Genomic DNA, 15,632 nt, shown 5'->3' on the forward strand with positions numbered 1-15,632 from the left:
TTAAAAAAATCACAGTTACCTTCTTAAGTGAACCGGAGCAGGATGAATCGGCTACAGGTGGTCCGTGCAGGTCAGAGCCGGACCGAAAATCGTCGTCCTCAATTCTTCCTTTTCTCCTAATTTTTCCCTCAGTAATGAGTAAATTCACTGATACAAAATATTTAAACCCTATTTCGTCACTTCTTTGTGTTGACCGTTTGCTAAATGCAGTGATGTGCAGGAAGATTTACCGAGATGAGTAACAGTCGCACTGTGCCAACAGTAACACTCAAATCAACCCAAACCAGAAAAATACTGTAATCTGCAGTAAGATTGTACGGTAGCTTGCTGTTAATATTTTGTTGTTGAAAAACACGTGAATTTACAGTATTCAGCTGTATTTACAAAGAACGGTATATTGCTGTACAAAATATGCTGTATTTTTACAGCAATTTGTTACAGTGTGGGTTCTGTCCCACTAGCTCCAAAGACATCATAGAAAAGGACACGAAGAATGGATACAGTTCAGTTTAGGCTCGTTTTCCTCCGCACCTGCCTGGTTGGTTGCTATGATCAGATGAAAAGCTTCACTGATGTGTTAATGGGGTTTAATTTATCTTTATAATGGAAGTAGACAGGACAGTGTGACCATCACTTTCTCATAACCCACAGTGACATCTCCTTTTTGCTGCCTGTCAGATACATTTAGACAATAGTAGTTCATTGGTGAATCACTGCCATATGCCTTGTATGAGTCACCTCCACTCTCTCAATAATAAATTTTCATTTCACAAAAAAAATAATTCTCATTCATAATCCACTGCTTACACCTGGTTATACTGTTGAGTGTTGCAGAGGGAACAGAGCCTTAGCATTGACTGGGTGAGCAACAGGGTTTAAAGGAAATAATTTATTCATATTTGAAAAACAAAAGTCAGTCCATCACTTTGGTCAAGACTGAAATATCTCAAAAAGTCTGGATTAACTGTCTTGGAACCCTGTACATATACTGTACTGTTAGACCTCAGATAACACACCCCATTTTTGGTTCTGAGTAAAATGTCTTAATAGCTACGGGACAATTATAATGACTCATAGGTTTCTGATCTGTCCCCTGTAGCACTCTCATCAGATAATGATTAAATATAATTAACTGTTGTATATATTGAGTTGGATATATTTATCCAACTCAAAATATTCCACTCCCCTTAACCTCAGCTGTACTTTCACTTAATCGCTAATTACAGTAGTAACTGAAAGCTTCATAACATACTAACATACTCAGATTGTAAACTAAGATTGTGAATATTATAAGCATTATTTCATCTTAATGTTGATTCAGTTCAGTTATTTTTATATATATTGCATGAAACCACAGCATTAGTCAGTCAGTTCAAGGTACTTCTTATATGTTATATAAAATTCTTCCACTGCACTCCATTTGCTATAGCCAGGGTTGTTACTCCTGAGCTCTTTTCAGACATGTGTTTCTTCCCATTAATCTGATGGCATCTGAAATCGTTGGCTTCATGTCTGAATGAGCACCTTGTTTGCTTTTCTGGAAAAGCAGCCTGGCTAGGTCCAACCTAGTAGAGTTCCATATCATTTACTCAGTCACATTAATAGAAAGACGCACACAAGCATCAGTGCTTCAAGTTGTGTGAATTGATTTGAGGAAGACACCAATATTCTTCCAAAAACAGAGAGCAAAAGACAGATCTTGTGTGCCAAAATAACAAATCAACTTTTGTCATTCATTTTACAAAGTGAAATTTAAAAAAAAAAAACAAACAAACAAAAAAAAACACTCTACTGGGATAAAAACAGACACTAACAGCTTAGCTCAATACTTCTTACCTCAATAGGATTCATTTGAGTGTCTCCAGATCAACAGACTTTCATTCATACGCAGGACTAGCAACATACACAGTCACAGTTACACTGTTGCCATCCTCAGTCTTAATCTGAGCTCTATCACAGCTGTAGGAATATTTTTGATTTTCTGTTCAAGAAGTATTATTTAGATTATAGAAGTAGCACATGCATACCATGTCTCTCTCTGCCACTGTGGAGAGTTTTTCTGAATGAAGCTGTCAGGAACATTGATGGAGAAATGTCTGAAAAACAAAATGTGGTTGCTTAAACTGACTGGTAAAGACAGCAGTGTGGCATATCTCATGTCTGCAAAAGGCTTTTGACATTGCCATTCCCACACCAAGAAAAGTACAAACATAGTGACGCTGCAGCTAATCATGGAAATATAATTCATTGTCTTACCTTTACTGTTCTTATCTCATCTTGTCTCATTCTACTTGTAACACACACACATATAATCAGGTGACAACAGTAGCTACATAGACTCTGAGAATCCACAGTAATCGAATAGTAACGCTTGAAAAAAATCTGCAGAATTTTTCATATGAAAAAAATGTTTATTTATGTTTGTTAACAACGTGCAGTTACATTATGTAGTTAATTTGTTTCTTTTAACATGCTCATGTTACTTAGTCTAACAGACTGCAGTATTCATTACAGAGTTTGCAAACAGCTGACTTGTCACTTCAAACAATGAAAGACACAAACACACACATACACACACACACACACACACACACACACACACACACACACACACACACACACACACACACACACACACACACACACACACACACAAAGATACACAGTTGAACTGTCACTGCCAATCCATACATTTCCAATGTTTTTAGTTGGATCTTCAGTTCCAACATCACAGTCCAACATGTGCCTGAGGAAACTGCCAAACTATCCTGGTAGGAAAATGACAAACACAAAAACGAGCATGTTATAATATGTCATGTAACAGGACTGAAATGTATTCATGCATATTTATTTCATTTAAAGACCTCTAATTCTACGGTACTCATTAAAAGAAGGTAGAGACAGCATACACATAATTTGAATTCAATATGAGGTCAAATGTAGCTAGTGTGACAGGAGAATTATTGCATTGTATTCTACTTTCAAATTTTATTATGAGAAACAATTAAAAGAGCGTATTTCCAAAAATGTTGAACATTTCCTTCAAATTAAAATTTGACTTCTAACCTATAACCACTTAACCAACACAAAATTTGGACTTCATGCTTGTATCTTTTAAGTCCTAACTTGACTTCTATCTTCTGTCCATGACTGTAGTCTTACCTCTTCCATTGTTGCATCCCAGACCACTGGCATTTCCTATTCGATCCATTCTGGCTCCAAAGCAGCCAGAGGCCCGTTTTCTGGCGGTCATCAGCAAGTCCTGTAGGCGACTTCTCTGACTGTGGCCCTCAGTTTCTTTTGGAGCTCTTTCTGATATCAGCAGTTCTTGGTTCCCCTCCCGGTCCAGGCTCCATCCTTGGCTGGACTGGCTGTGCTCAGGTTTTTTGTTTATCCCTTCATAATCAGCTTCAGAGTCCTCCTCCTCAGCTACTTCAGCCAGAGTCTCTTCAAAATGGTCCAGTAAAGACTGTTGTAGAAAGATGATGATTTACAGTCAAATCCCAAGTTGGATACATTCATGCCTGTATGTTTAAGACATTAGGAATGCATAATGATTCAGAACCACAGGCAATTAGAGAACCAGTAGCTAGAGGTAGCCCAGACTTTAACCTTGTCTTTGTGGGAAATGGTGTCTTAAAAACTGCTAGAACAGGAATGTTAAATATATATTTTTTATAAAATTAAATGGTATTCAGTTCAATTTCAATTCAATTTTTGAATTGAAATTGAATTTATTGAAGTTTCGAATTTTAAACTAAGCGTGCAAGTAAGTATAATGGAGTCAGCCTGAGAGCATTATGAAAAATGGCTTGACAGATTGTTTAATATAAATGTGAATGCTTAGGCAGGGGGCATACTGCCTGGGTCACATTTGAAACTGTAATCTCCAAAATTATGTACAGTTAATAATTATGTTCCATACAAATCCCTTCATTTTAGCACATTTTATTCTGATACATACTTAATTCTACAACTTCAACCCTTCTTGGGTAAGCCTCAAAAAATTTTCACACCTGGACTTTCAGGTTCATTCCATTCTTTTTTGTGGAACCTTTTAAATTCTGCCAGATTAGGTGACAAGTATGTGTGAACTGCCAGCCTGAGGTCTCCACACAGATGCTGTGTCAGGTTTATAGCTCATCTTTGATTGGACCAATATAGGAAACCTGAAGACTTTTCCTGATGCCACTTGAGCATTGTCTTTGCTATTTGCTTCAGCTCCTTGTCATGTAAATCTAACTGGTCCCCCAGTCTCAGGCCCACTCCGTTGCTGAGAAGCAACCCTATTACCACAGTATAAGTAGCCACTGTAGTGCATTGTACAGATATAAATGCGTCATCTCATCAGCAGACCCTGTAAAGTCCTCACATCTGTCTGTCTGGAAAAGAAAAAAATAAATCCATCTGCACAGTGTCAAACTGCGAAGTAATCCTTCACAGCGTTCATAGCGAAGTCGCTTTTTGATCCTTCGATGTTGGCTCTTCCTATCATTGTGAAGCAGAATTCACCAAGCGTTGGATTGTTCACCCACTAATAGGGAACGTGAGCTGGGGTTAGGCCGTCGTGAGACAGGTTAGTTTTGAGAAGCACCACTTCTGTGTTATAACATACACAACAACACACCACAAGGTTATGGCCCAAAGATGTGATTGTCATTTGCGTGATTACAAATATTAGTGTGATTTTCAAATGTGATTTCCAGTTGCAGATCCAGTTGTACTTTGTCTCTTTATATTATGAATACTACTCAGGAAGAGGATTGCCATAGACTAATTTTGTATCCATCCTGAAATTGTTTATAAATAGTCTGTGATCACTGATTGAAATCAGAAAAAGTGTGAAAATGTTACCCACTAACCCTCTATCCCTGTGTTGTTTTGTTAAGGATTCCAAACTAGCTCATGAATGTGATTCAGGTATCCAGTGAAGCTTCTGCTCCACTAAAAAGTTGAAAAATTGCAGTGAACAGAGTATCAGCTCTAAGTGGAGAGATGAGGAGACAATAATTTCCCTCAACTACCTGACACAGACAAAAAAAAAGTTAGATTTTATATTTTTGTCTTTTGTTTAATCCTTGACCTTTTAAGTTACATAAGCTTACCTTTGTCCTGTTTTTTTTTTTTTTTTTTTGACAATGGTCTACTTTTACTTCCTGGAAAACTATACTGCCACCAGTTGATATGCCAAACTCCTAACGTTCACATAATCATGGAAACACAATAATTTGCATTGTCTATTAAATTAGTGGATGGAAAATTGACAACCTGTTACTAACCCTAAATGATTGAGTATTTCTTGATTCAAATTATTGCTGCTGACTGGAGTTGATAAATGTTGTTAGTACTTAATAGCTCCTTAAAAACAGGTTGGATATTGGTTAGGTTTCAAAAGTAGAGCAAGTTTAGGGGTTTCATAAAGCTGCTTAGATGTGCTGTATCTTTATATTGCTTAACAGGACAGATATGTACAATGTGTACAAGCTTCAAATTTTCTCTGATTTGGGAGAAATTGTGTCAAATACAGCTGTTCAAAATTGTCAAATGTCACATATTTTCATTTAAAAAGTCTCTCATATGATAATACATATATAATAAATATGTAACATTTCAAAGCAGCCTTTTTGAACAGTTAATCTTGCTCTATAATTTAAAGTGACTGCCACTTGATAAATAGCTCCAGTTTGGTTCTAATATTTGGGATTTCTCCTTCATATTGATTAGTCTTCCACCAGAATAAGAAATGAACAAAACAAAAAACTGGGCTGAAGAAGTTTAGTAAAACACCCGGCTGAACTGACACGGAAAATCACCTTTGCCTTTCAACAAGTTAAACAAACGAAAGTATGCTGAGAACATTAATATCATGATTATTATTCTTATCAATGTGTTACTATTTCTGTCAATTATATTGTAGTTTCATTTGCATTTTGACATAACTTTTGGGTGATACTGTTTATTTTTTTGTTTCATTAACACATTAACGCATTAAAGCCCGACTTCAATTTATTTTTAATCAACTAATACTGATTAAGCCTCACTTGTGTTTTTTAAACACATTTTAATATAGCTTATTGGTCTTTATTTATAGCAATTAGCTGTATCAGTCACAGTGACATTTTAACCTTTTCTTATGACATATTTATGACAAACGGATTAGAAAGCAGTTCTAAATAAAACCAGTAAATAGGTGTTATGTTAACACCTTTCACCTACAATTAGAATCAGATTACTTTTAGCTCTTTCTGAGGAATTTCAAAGGAGACAACTAAAAAAAATACGGAGCATTAAAAATAAAATATTTCCATGTATTTTACACAATAAGACTGCAGATTCAGTACCCTCACCGCACGGTCAGACTTTAACATTTTTGTGGAGAAATGTTTATTTAAAAAAAATAATGGATGTAAAAATATTGTAACAACCCCTAGACATATGTAAGTTATTATTCATTACAAATGTAAAAAGCTTAATAATACCCCAAAATGACAGGACAACATAACAGTGTTAGCTGTGGACCTGTTTTCACCTTCACTGCAATAAGAAAGAGGAAAAAATTTCAAAATCTGAATGAATTAGATCAATGTCATCTGTTTTACTAGAAACAACAAGAGTTCAGTATAGGATGACTTCATCTTTCAATTCAATTCAATTTTATTTATATAGCGGAAATTATAATTCAAATTGTCTCAAGATGCTTTACAGAACCCATATGCCTGAACCCCATAACAAGCCCTAAGGTGACGGTGGCGAGAAAAAATTCCATTTTCACGGAAAGAAACCTTGAGCAGAACCTGGCTGCCGCTGACAGGTGAATCTTTGAACTAACCATATTGTTAACTCCTTGTGTGTAACTGTGAATGTACTGAGTGCATTGTTCAGACAAATAGGTGTGTGGTGACTAAAGTGGTGATGTGGTTCCTTACCTTGAGCTGAGTTAGTTCACTGGTGGAGGAGGGCCTTCCCAGTATGTGGCTGCTAACCAGTGTTTGCTGAAACAGAAAGGCCAACAGGCCCCACAGCACCATAGTTCTCATGTTATCCCTCTGCTACTATTGATACTACAGCCTGCACTGCGAGATTTTATATACATGTCAGGACACATACATACCAACCCACAAATGTTGCCCATGCAATGGACAGGCAGTGACTCATCATTTTGTAAATGTCTCAAGTGCATTCTGACACCTCTGTATGATAAGGCAACTTGTCAGATGTCTTTTTAAGTGCTGCTTAGACGATTAGTGGTAGGTGATGTGTGTATGTGTGTGTGCGTGTGTGCGTGCGGGCGTCCCTGTGTGTTTGCGTGCAGTATACATGTCTGGGTATCATCATGTTTACCAGCTAGCAGTGGCATGACCTCAGGAGCCATCCCAGATCTCTGAGCTCAGACATGGTGTGTATTGACAGGAATGCAACATTCACCATGCAAATACTTAACACTGTCATTACGTCATGTCATGTTACTGAGCATGAAAAATACCATAGTAGGTTAAAACTGCTGCTCCTGGGCGACTGAGGGTTTACATTATTTAGATTAGAAGAGAAAACCATTGTAAATGTGATTAGTGTACCACATACTGTATATCCATATTGTTAGTTAGGCACCTAGTATGGTTTTTACCAGCAGGCTACTACAATACCTTTCCAGTATTTGAATACCATGCATTGCTAATTGGCAAGGGCAGTTCTATCCAGTATAATATGATCAGTGGATAAGGATAACCTTTACTGACCACTCAAGTCCAAAAAGAAGAACTGCTGTAATGACAGGGTACAGCTCATAGAGTGCAGAAGAAAGATTTTGAGTGGACATTTCTGGTGGCCATTTCAAGGTCGAGAAAGGAAAGGAGCTCCTATTTGGTGCACGTATGAGCTAGAAGGTAGATGGAAATGTACAGAGCGAAAGCTTTAGTGTTGGCAAGGACGCTTAACATGAGAGAGATCAAGATTGCACCAAGAAATCTCAGCAATGTGTTCAGTCTCCCTGTTTTCTCTGGAAGAGGAATTTGGGAGAGAGGAAGCTGTGAGTGTGGTGAGACCGTACAATTGGGGTCAGGTCAGGGATGTGATAATAACAACAATAATAACAATACCTCCAAGTATTTACATTAATGTATAGTGATGTTTGTGCAGATTATAAATCTCTGGATGTTTGAGGACAAAAAGCAGCTCTGTATGTAGAATGTAGATTAATGTATTTTAGTAATGTTAATAATGAAACTGTAAACCCATCCCTGTTTATGAGGTGTATTCAGATAAGGCACCTGCCCCTTTTCCTCTTGATGCCCAAAGTGCCCTGTTGTCAAAGATGTTATTTAAAATTTCATTTTACTTTTTATTTGTAAGCATGCGTGTGAAAGTGAAAGTCTTTGTGGCCCAAAATAATAAATAAAACAATAATAAGAAGAATTCAGATCTACCCTAAGTCCGTCACATGATCCACATAGATGTCCCTCACTACCCTGAGTGGCCCAGATGTGCCCTGTACTCCCTCAACAGCAGCTGTTCAATGTACCCCATCAGGTCAATCATAAACTGCCCCCTAACAAAAATATGAGGTGTGAACAATGATAGGGTATGTCGTGATTCCATGTTACATTCTTTATGAATATGGGTTGCTACAATTCAGCCAATTATACTGTAAGGTATGTTTCTGTATGGTGTTTCAAATTCGTGCTCCATGTGCCCCCTTCCATGTGCACCTGTCCCTCCAAAGGTCTCTGCATGGCCCTGATTTTCATATTGCAACATAAAGAGGCAGGGCGGTGTTGCCTGAAAGTGTCCATTACACCCGTTTTTTCACATGTAAACATACTTCATCTGAAAATTGCCCACGTGGCGGGCGTTCACTAGCGGGTCACTACATGGTCACAGGACAGCACTTTGAGCTTGAGAGTCCGACAGATGTGTTGGACCTAAATGGCGACTCGGCCGCAAACTTTCGAAAACACTTCAGCAAAAAGTATTTCTGAAAGCATTTGAGGCGAGAAATAATCTGTACAATTGCTGAATCTGTCCTTGTTTCAGTTGACGGCTAGGTTAGAGTTTGACGAAACTTTTGCGATGTATCGGACCTCCGCACGCCGCATTTAATTTGCATAAAGTAGAAGTCAAATCTACTTTATGCAAATGAGCTGCCGCCCGCTCCGGGAAGGCGCATCGGATTGTAGCTCGACACGCTCCGCACCCGGACCAGCATACAACGCGGTGCATTTCACATAGACAATGAATGGGATGCGGGAATTCCATATTCCATAGTTTAGTTTCCATATTAGTTTCCATATTCCATTCCATATCTACTGAGCTCTCACTCTGCCTGTCAAGTAATAAAACAAACATTTTCAGACAAAAGCAGTGACTAATCAAACAGGTCAGACGTTAGAGGAAAATTTGATTCTGGCTTCAACAATTCATATCAGACAATTTAGAATTTAGAGTACAGTTGAAAAGATATTTGATTATTTAATTAATTTTTTTTTCATTTTATGAAAGGACTAAAGCCTCTTACAAAACATATAGCTACACAGATGTAAAACATTGTGCCTCTCCTCCTGATGTTCTTTAGTGCAGCTGATTAGCCTTCAGTTTAACAGCATCGTGCTAGTACAGATGCTGCTGCAGAAGATGATGATCTGTCTGTGGAGTCTCCCAGCAGTCAGTGAGAATTTGGGTTTCTTCAGCTGTCCTTCAAATAAAGCATTGCTTAAATGTTATTTTGAATGCACAGTAAGAGTCATAAGAATAGAACAAAGTTGTACTACAGGTAATAAAGAAAAGACAATAATTCAGGAGTACAAAGTCAGCAATTGAAAAAAAACATTACATTCTACAATAATTTTATACAAAGCAACTTACATCGAAGAGTGGATACAACACAAGCAAGGATCTAGGCAGGAGAAAACAACCTGGATAGAGCTATAAAACAAGGAACTACAACAATATAAAGTTATGAAGATTAACTTTGACCTCATACAAACCGATTTTCTTGTGAACAATTAAAAAAAACCACTGCGAGGCCAAAGTGTGACCATAAGAAAAATGTAAAACTATTTAAATCCCTGTTTAACCCTTTGATGCGCAACATGGGTCAAAAGTGACCCAAACCCAATGGAAATGAGTATCTCCTGACCCACACTGCGCATCACAATGGTTAACTGCTATAGAACCATCAGAGAGCTGCAGATTTTTGTCTTACCGAGATAAGGCTAGTTTTGGCGGGCTACAGTGAGCACTGACTATTTCTTCATCTGAATAGCTTACAGTGTTTGCTGGCTGTCTAACCAAGACGCTTACATCTCCGAAATCGTACGAGTAAATTATTAATCAAGTTTCATCTTGGTAATTTGATCAGATTTATGACGTTTATATAACTACTTTCTCGCCTAAAATAATTTTAAAACTACATTTTCTGTCATAATAACAGTAGTACTTACAAAACACGTCTGTTACCTTCGTACGCTTTCTCCTAGACCTTTTCCGCTGGTTGGTGCGAAATGCAGCATGTGTAAAGGGTTAAAAATGTTTACTTTAAAGATGAATAGGAATGCAATTAAAAGGTTCAATTGTCACGGGCTGAGGCGAACCTAAGCAGAGAACACACGCACAGGGCAGGACCAGGTGAAACAATCCGGATTTCATTAACACAAATTGTACTAAACAGGAGGAACTAAACTGGGACGGAAGAACTAACTACCTTTAGTTCTTCTAAATAAGTAACTCAGACCAGGGACAAAGTCACTGAAAACTGGGCGGGGGGCGGGCAGGCTCCTGGAACCCTGCGGTCCAGAGGCGCTCTTCGCTGGGTTTGGCGAGCGGCGGAGAGCGGCTGAGGCGGTCCAGGGGAACCCGAAGCAGGGCAGCGAGGATAAGACAGAAGCAGGTAGGAACTGAGATACCTCTTCCAGAGGTGAGAGCAGGATTTCGCTGGCTGGCAGGAATAACTGGGCAGCTCCGGGCTGTGTGGCCAGGGGAGACTGCGGGCACAGGAGAACACAGGTCAAACAATTGCGGGAGAACTTGAGCAGTTATGTACAAGAGCCAAGCATTAACAGCTGGAGCTGAAGCAACTATCTGGCAGGGTGTGGAGTGTGGAGCAGGCTTTCATTGTAGAGGATGAGGGACAGGTGTGCTGCACCGCAGCTGCCCAGAGTTCTGCTGATGGAGCTGATGAGGCTGACTGGTGCTTGCAGATAGCTGCTGCAGAGAGTGAGAGCAGAGGGGACACAGAGACAGAAAGAACTAAAAGGAGTGTAGAAGAGGAAGAATAAAGGAAAGAGGGAGGGGAGTGAAGTATTATCTGATGTTCAAAAAAAAAGAGGCGTAGAAAGAAGTCAGCGTTACTCTTCTTTACTGGGGGCCAGGACACAGTGCTCATCACAACAACATCACACTGGAAAAACACTACGCGGAACATAGTGTGGCTTGTATAACTCCGCCTGATAATATAGTTCCATATCACAACAGGGAGGTGAGAAAGGGGGGGTCAGGTGGGAGTAGAGGCAGGGACTAGACAGAGGGCCCTGACATAAATATGTCATAAGAAAAGGTTAAACTGTCACTGAGACTGATACAGCTAATTGCCATAAATAAAGACCAATAAGCTATGTTAAAATGTGTTTAAAAAACACAAACCCTTATATAAAATTTTTAAAAATCACTTCGTTGTGCTTAAGTATGTTTCAAGACCGAATTTCACGGTGTATTACTGGGTTCTGTGTTAAAGCAATTTTCAAACAGGTCACTAGATGGCGCATAGTGCCAGAGACGAACATAAAACCACATTGAGGCATTTGCTGCAGATCGTAGACTGTATATAAAGAAAATACAGTCTATGATATAAAGAATAAAAAATCTAGTCTATACTGCAAGTTAAATCCTGCAGCCGAGCTGAATAAAAGCTGAAACGTAGTGTCTCTTTGTTTACACATATAGGTGGGTTTATATTCCTCAAAAACATACGCATGTACCCGAGAATAAGGGCATATTATGTTGTGAATCCTTGGATATAATGTGCAATGTTTGGAGTCGAGTTATGTTTAAGTTATTTGTAGAGATACCGTTGTTTTGTGGCACGCGACCATGCTAAGCTAGCGGACCTGTTGCTAGTTAGTTGCTAACGCAGAGTTAGTGAAGTTTGACACTGGTGCTTTAAGTGTTGTTCCATGTGTAGTTTGGTGTGATGTCAAAGACCATGTAGGTGACAGAGACAAGTTTTAATGGAGGGATTTTTGTGCATTTGTTTTATCAAGCCCACAATTGTTTATTATGTCAGATTCGAGATACTAGATACATTTGGTGTTATTGAATAATTTACACAATAGAATATTTCTTGTGTCATCATTTCCTTGTTGAAGAAAGCAGGATAAATCCTGCAGCCGAGCTGAATACAAGTTGAAACATAGTGTCTCTTTGTTTACACAGACAGGATTTATAAACACACTGCACCTGACGCCTGCTGGGCCAGGGGGGTTACACATGGGACACTTGGCTGTTACAAATCCACATGATGATTGAGGCGCTCCTTGTCCCTTCCCTCAGACTCCTCCCTTCCACGCCAAAAGAGAGACAGAAAGTTGTCTTCGAAAAAAAAACTTTGTCTCTGAAAGCGCAGACATTTTCAATGACAAATCTTTTTTTTTTAATGACAGCCTAGACTGTCCCTGTTTTAGCTCCCGATTATGCTCAGTGACAGAGGACCAAGGCTGTTTTCGCTGAGGCTAATTTCTGTGTATGTGAGACTGAACAAAATTATTTTTGATTTTGAACTGTTTAACTGTTGAAAATTCTATGCCATCCAACAGTTGGTATCTGTGAGACAGTATGAGACAGCAGCTAGGCTTCAGACATCTGTGTGTCATCTGCATAGCAAAGAAAAGATACATTGTGCTGTTGGAAGATTTGTCTCAGTGGAAGCAAGTAAATTGAGTACAAAATTATGGCTACTCGAAATAATAAACACTGCTAAGTCTAAAAGTTTCTAACAAGTCATTAGGCTATGGTGGTTGCTGATACCAAAGACAGAGGCACCTGACAGCAGACAATATGTCGAAAAGAAGACTAAAGGTGTTCAATACCTGTTGGTGGATTCTGTGTAAACACATTTTACAAATTGAACCAACTGCACTGAATCCCGATTGTGATGGACTTTTGTGATCAGTGAAGCTCCTCACTGGTGACTGAGAGCACTGCCTTCAGCTCAGATGTAATCCATCCTGCATTACTTCCTCATTACAACTATATTAAAAGATTATGAAAGCCACAGACACAATCATAATCTGATGACTCAGTTATATGTAAGAAAGGGGAGGAAACTGGAAAGCACCCCCCTCACTGAGGTGAAAGAACACATGCTTACTGACAGATGGATGCAACAAGTTTATTTATTATTTTGTTTTGTGGTGGAAAAACCCTTGTTAGCCATTCTCTCTCTTTTGATTCACTTCAGGAGGCATGTTTTCGTGGAGTGTACACGTGAGGATACGGCCATAGGATGCCAGCAGTTGTCACTTACCTGATTAGGCTGAATAGAGAGATCAGAGAGGGGAGGGGGTACCATGGGGATTTTTGCTAAGTTTGATCTTTTAGTAGTTCTTTAGTTTATTATGTATTTTCTTTCATTTGTATCAGGCTGTAGTTAACTGCACTGTGTATTTTAAAGTATAGATGTTAAATTAAATGAATGAGTATTCTAAATAGAAGTGTGGACAGATCAGTGCAGCGTGTGAGAAGGAAGTTTTCAGGCTGAAGCGCTCGCTCCGCTCTGCTGCTGAAATCTGCCATCATCCACTGCACCTGGGTGACTTCTTTGTCCTGCTGTTTTTGGGGGGAGCTGTGTATTTTTTGTATGTGAAAACTAGTAAAACCTGGAGCTCTGGAACAAAACTCCTTGCTGGTCAGCTGATCTTTATTGTTTCATCAAACTTTGCCCTTTGATGCTGTTCAGTTCATCCACTTTCTAGAGGTTTACCGCCATCAAAACCCTACAGTTTTGTGATTTATTTTTGAAGTTGTTGTTGATGTTATCCTTTTGTATTTACCACAATGTGAACTCATGCAACAGGACAAATTTCATCTAGAGGGACAGTGAAGCCTAATAACCATGAACCTTTAACCCTCAGCCCCTGGAAACAAACTGAGCACACTTCTGTACTGAGGACAATTAACTGAGTTCTGAACATCAACCTGAACAATGCTACAAATATAAATATAACCACAGGCTTGGGGATCACATTATGTTATGTATTATATTATTTTCCTTTTATTATGATTTTTGATATGTGTTTGGGGTCATGTCGGAACACCCAACTGTGTCCAAGACCCAACCTTCTGACAAATGATTTTAGCTTTTCCTGAAGAAATAGAGAGGTAATCCTCCTTCTTCATTATTCCATTTACTTTGTGTAAAGCACCAGTTCCACTGGCACCAAAACAGTCACGTAGCATCATACTGCTGCCATCATGCTTTACGGTAGGTTTTGTGTTCTTGGGGTTAAGGCCTCACTTTCTCTCTTCCATTTTTTTGGTCACTGTGGCCAAACAGCTCAATTCATGTTTCATCTGATCACAGAACTTTCCTCCAGAAGACCTTTTCTTTGTCCATATGATAAACAGCAATCTGCAGTCGAGCCTTAATGTGCTGCTTCTAGAAGAAGGGCTTCCTTTTTACATGGCAGCCTCTCAGCTCATGGTGATATAAAACACACCTAACTGTAGACACTAACACCTATGTTACAGCAGCTTCACATTCATTGCAGATCTGCTTTTTGGTGATTCTTAGTTAATTGTTGACCATCCTGACCAACTGTATTCCAGCAGCAGCTGTTTCCCGGTCATGGCAGCAACTCAACTTTGCCACATATTTTATACTTATAGACTGTTGTTTGCACAATTGATTTTGGGATATGTAGCTGCTTTGAAATAACTTGAAGTTACTTTCCTGACTTGTTCAAGCCAATAATCTGCTTTTTCAGAACTGGGCAGAGCTCCTCAGATTTACCCATTGTAGGGTTTGTGGCAGAGTCTAATGAGTGGATCAAATGGGCCCTGTAGTCAGTCAGCTGGAGATAATTGTAATCATTCAAGAAGTTAGGATGCATGCCACTAAGAAAAAATGATCATCACAGCTTTCTACACCATCAAAACAGGTAATTAAAGTTGCTGCATGTGTTTTTAACCCACAGGTTTTGTCATATTTCCAGACAACCTATAATAAATCTGTGGAAGAACCAAACTGCATGATTGATTTTTCTGATAAAGACATGAGCTTCAAAGATTCCATCACAAAAATATTAAGAATTATAGAAATTTTTGAAAAGTCAAGATTGCCATTATATACATGGTCTTTTCAAGTGTATGTAAACATTTGTTCATGACTGTGGGTGTAATATTATTTGGAATTCCAGCACATTCATACTTATCCTGTACATCAAAATCCCACATGGACCTATTTTTAGCTGTGATTTATTTAGAATGACATCAAGCACCATCATTATAAACATATCTTATTATGCAGATTTTATTGTGTTTTCATCAGATTTTCTATTTCCAAGCCACTCCTGCATTCTGTACCTATGGGAGCACTAACAGTGAACTTTGTAGATGCTGGCAGATGTTAGATGTAATGCATATGT

The 15,632-nt window shown here is 38.7% G+C and overlaps 1 protein-coding gene across 1 annotated transcript; it reads right to left on the reverse strand.

Annotated features, from left to right (window-relative positions):
• Positions 1-2,390: 2,390 nt before the first annotated feature.
• On the reverse strand, positions 2,391-7,082 carry nppa (natriuretic peptide A). Its single transcript, XM_023266510.2, has 3 exons — positions 6,927-7,082; positions 3,163-3,469; positions 2,391-2,768 (listed from the first exon to the last, which is right to left on the reverse strand). Exons 1-3 carry the CDS (start codon positions 7,035-7,037, stop codon positions 2,764-2,766), a joined length of 423 nt encoding a protein of 140 aa, XP_023122278.1. The 5' UTR covers positions 7,038-7,082; the 3' UTR covers positions 2,391-2,763.
• Positions 7,083-15,632: the final 8,550 nt, after the last annotated feature.

The sequence above is a fragment of the Amphiprion ocellaris genome, chromosome 8, assembly GCF_022539595.1.
Source record: "Amphiprion ocellaris isolate individual 3 ecotype Okinawa chromosome 8, ASM2253959v1, whole genome shotgun sequence".
Lineage (NCBI taxonomy): Eukaryota > Metazoa > Chordata > Actinopteri > Pomacentridae > Amphiprion > Amphiprion ocellaris.

Excerpts from the sequence above, each read along its gene's own strand:
- nppa (XM_023266510.2), bottom strand. The coding sequence starts at position 7,037 with ATGAGAACTATGGTGCTGTGGGGCCTGTTGGCCTTTCTGTTTCAGCAA. Across the intron at positions 3,470-6,926 it reads GTGAACTAACTCAGCTCAAG|TCTTTACTGGACCATTTTGA; the intron begins GTAAGGAACCAC and ends TTTCTACAACAG.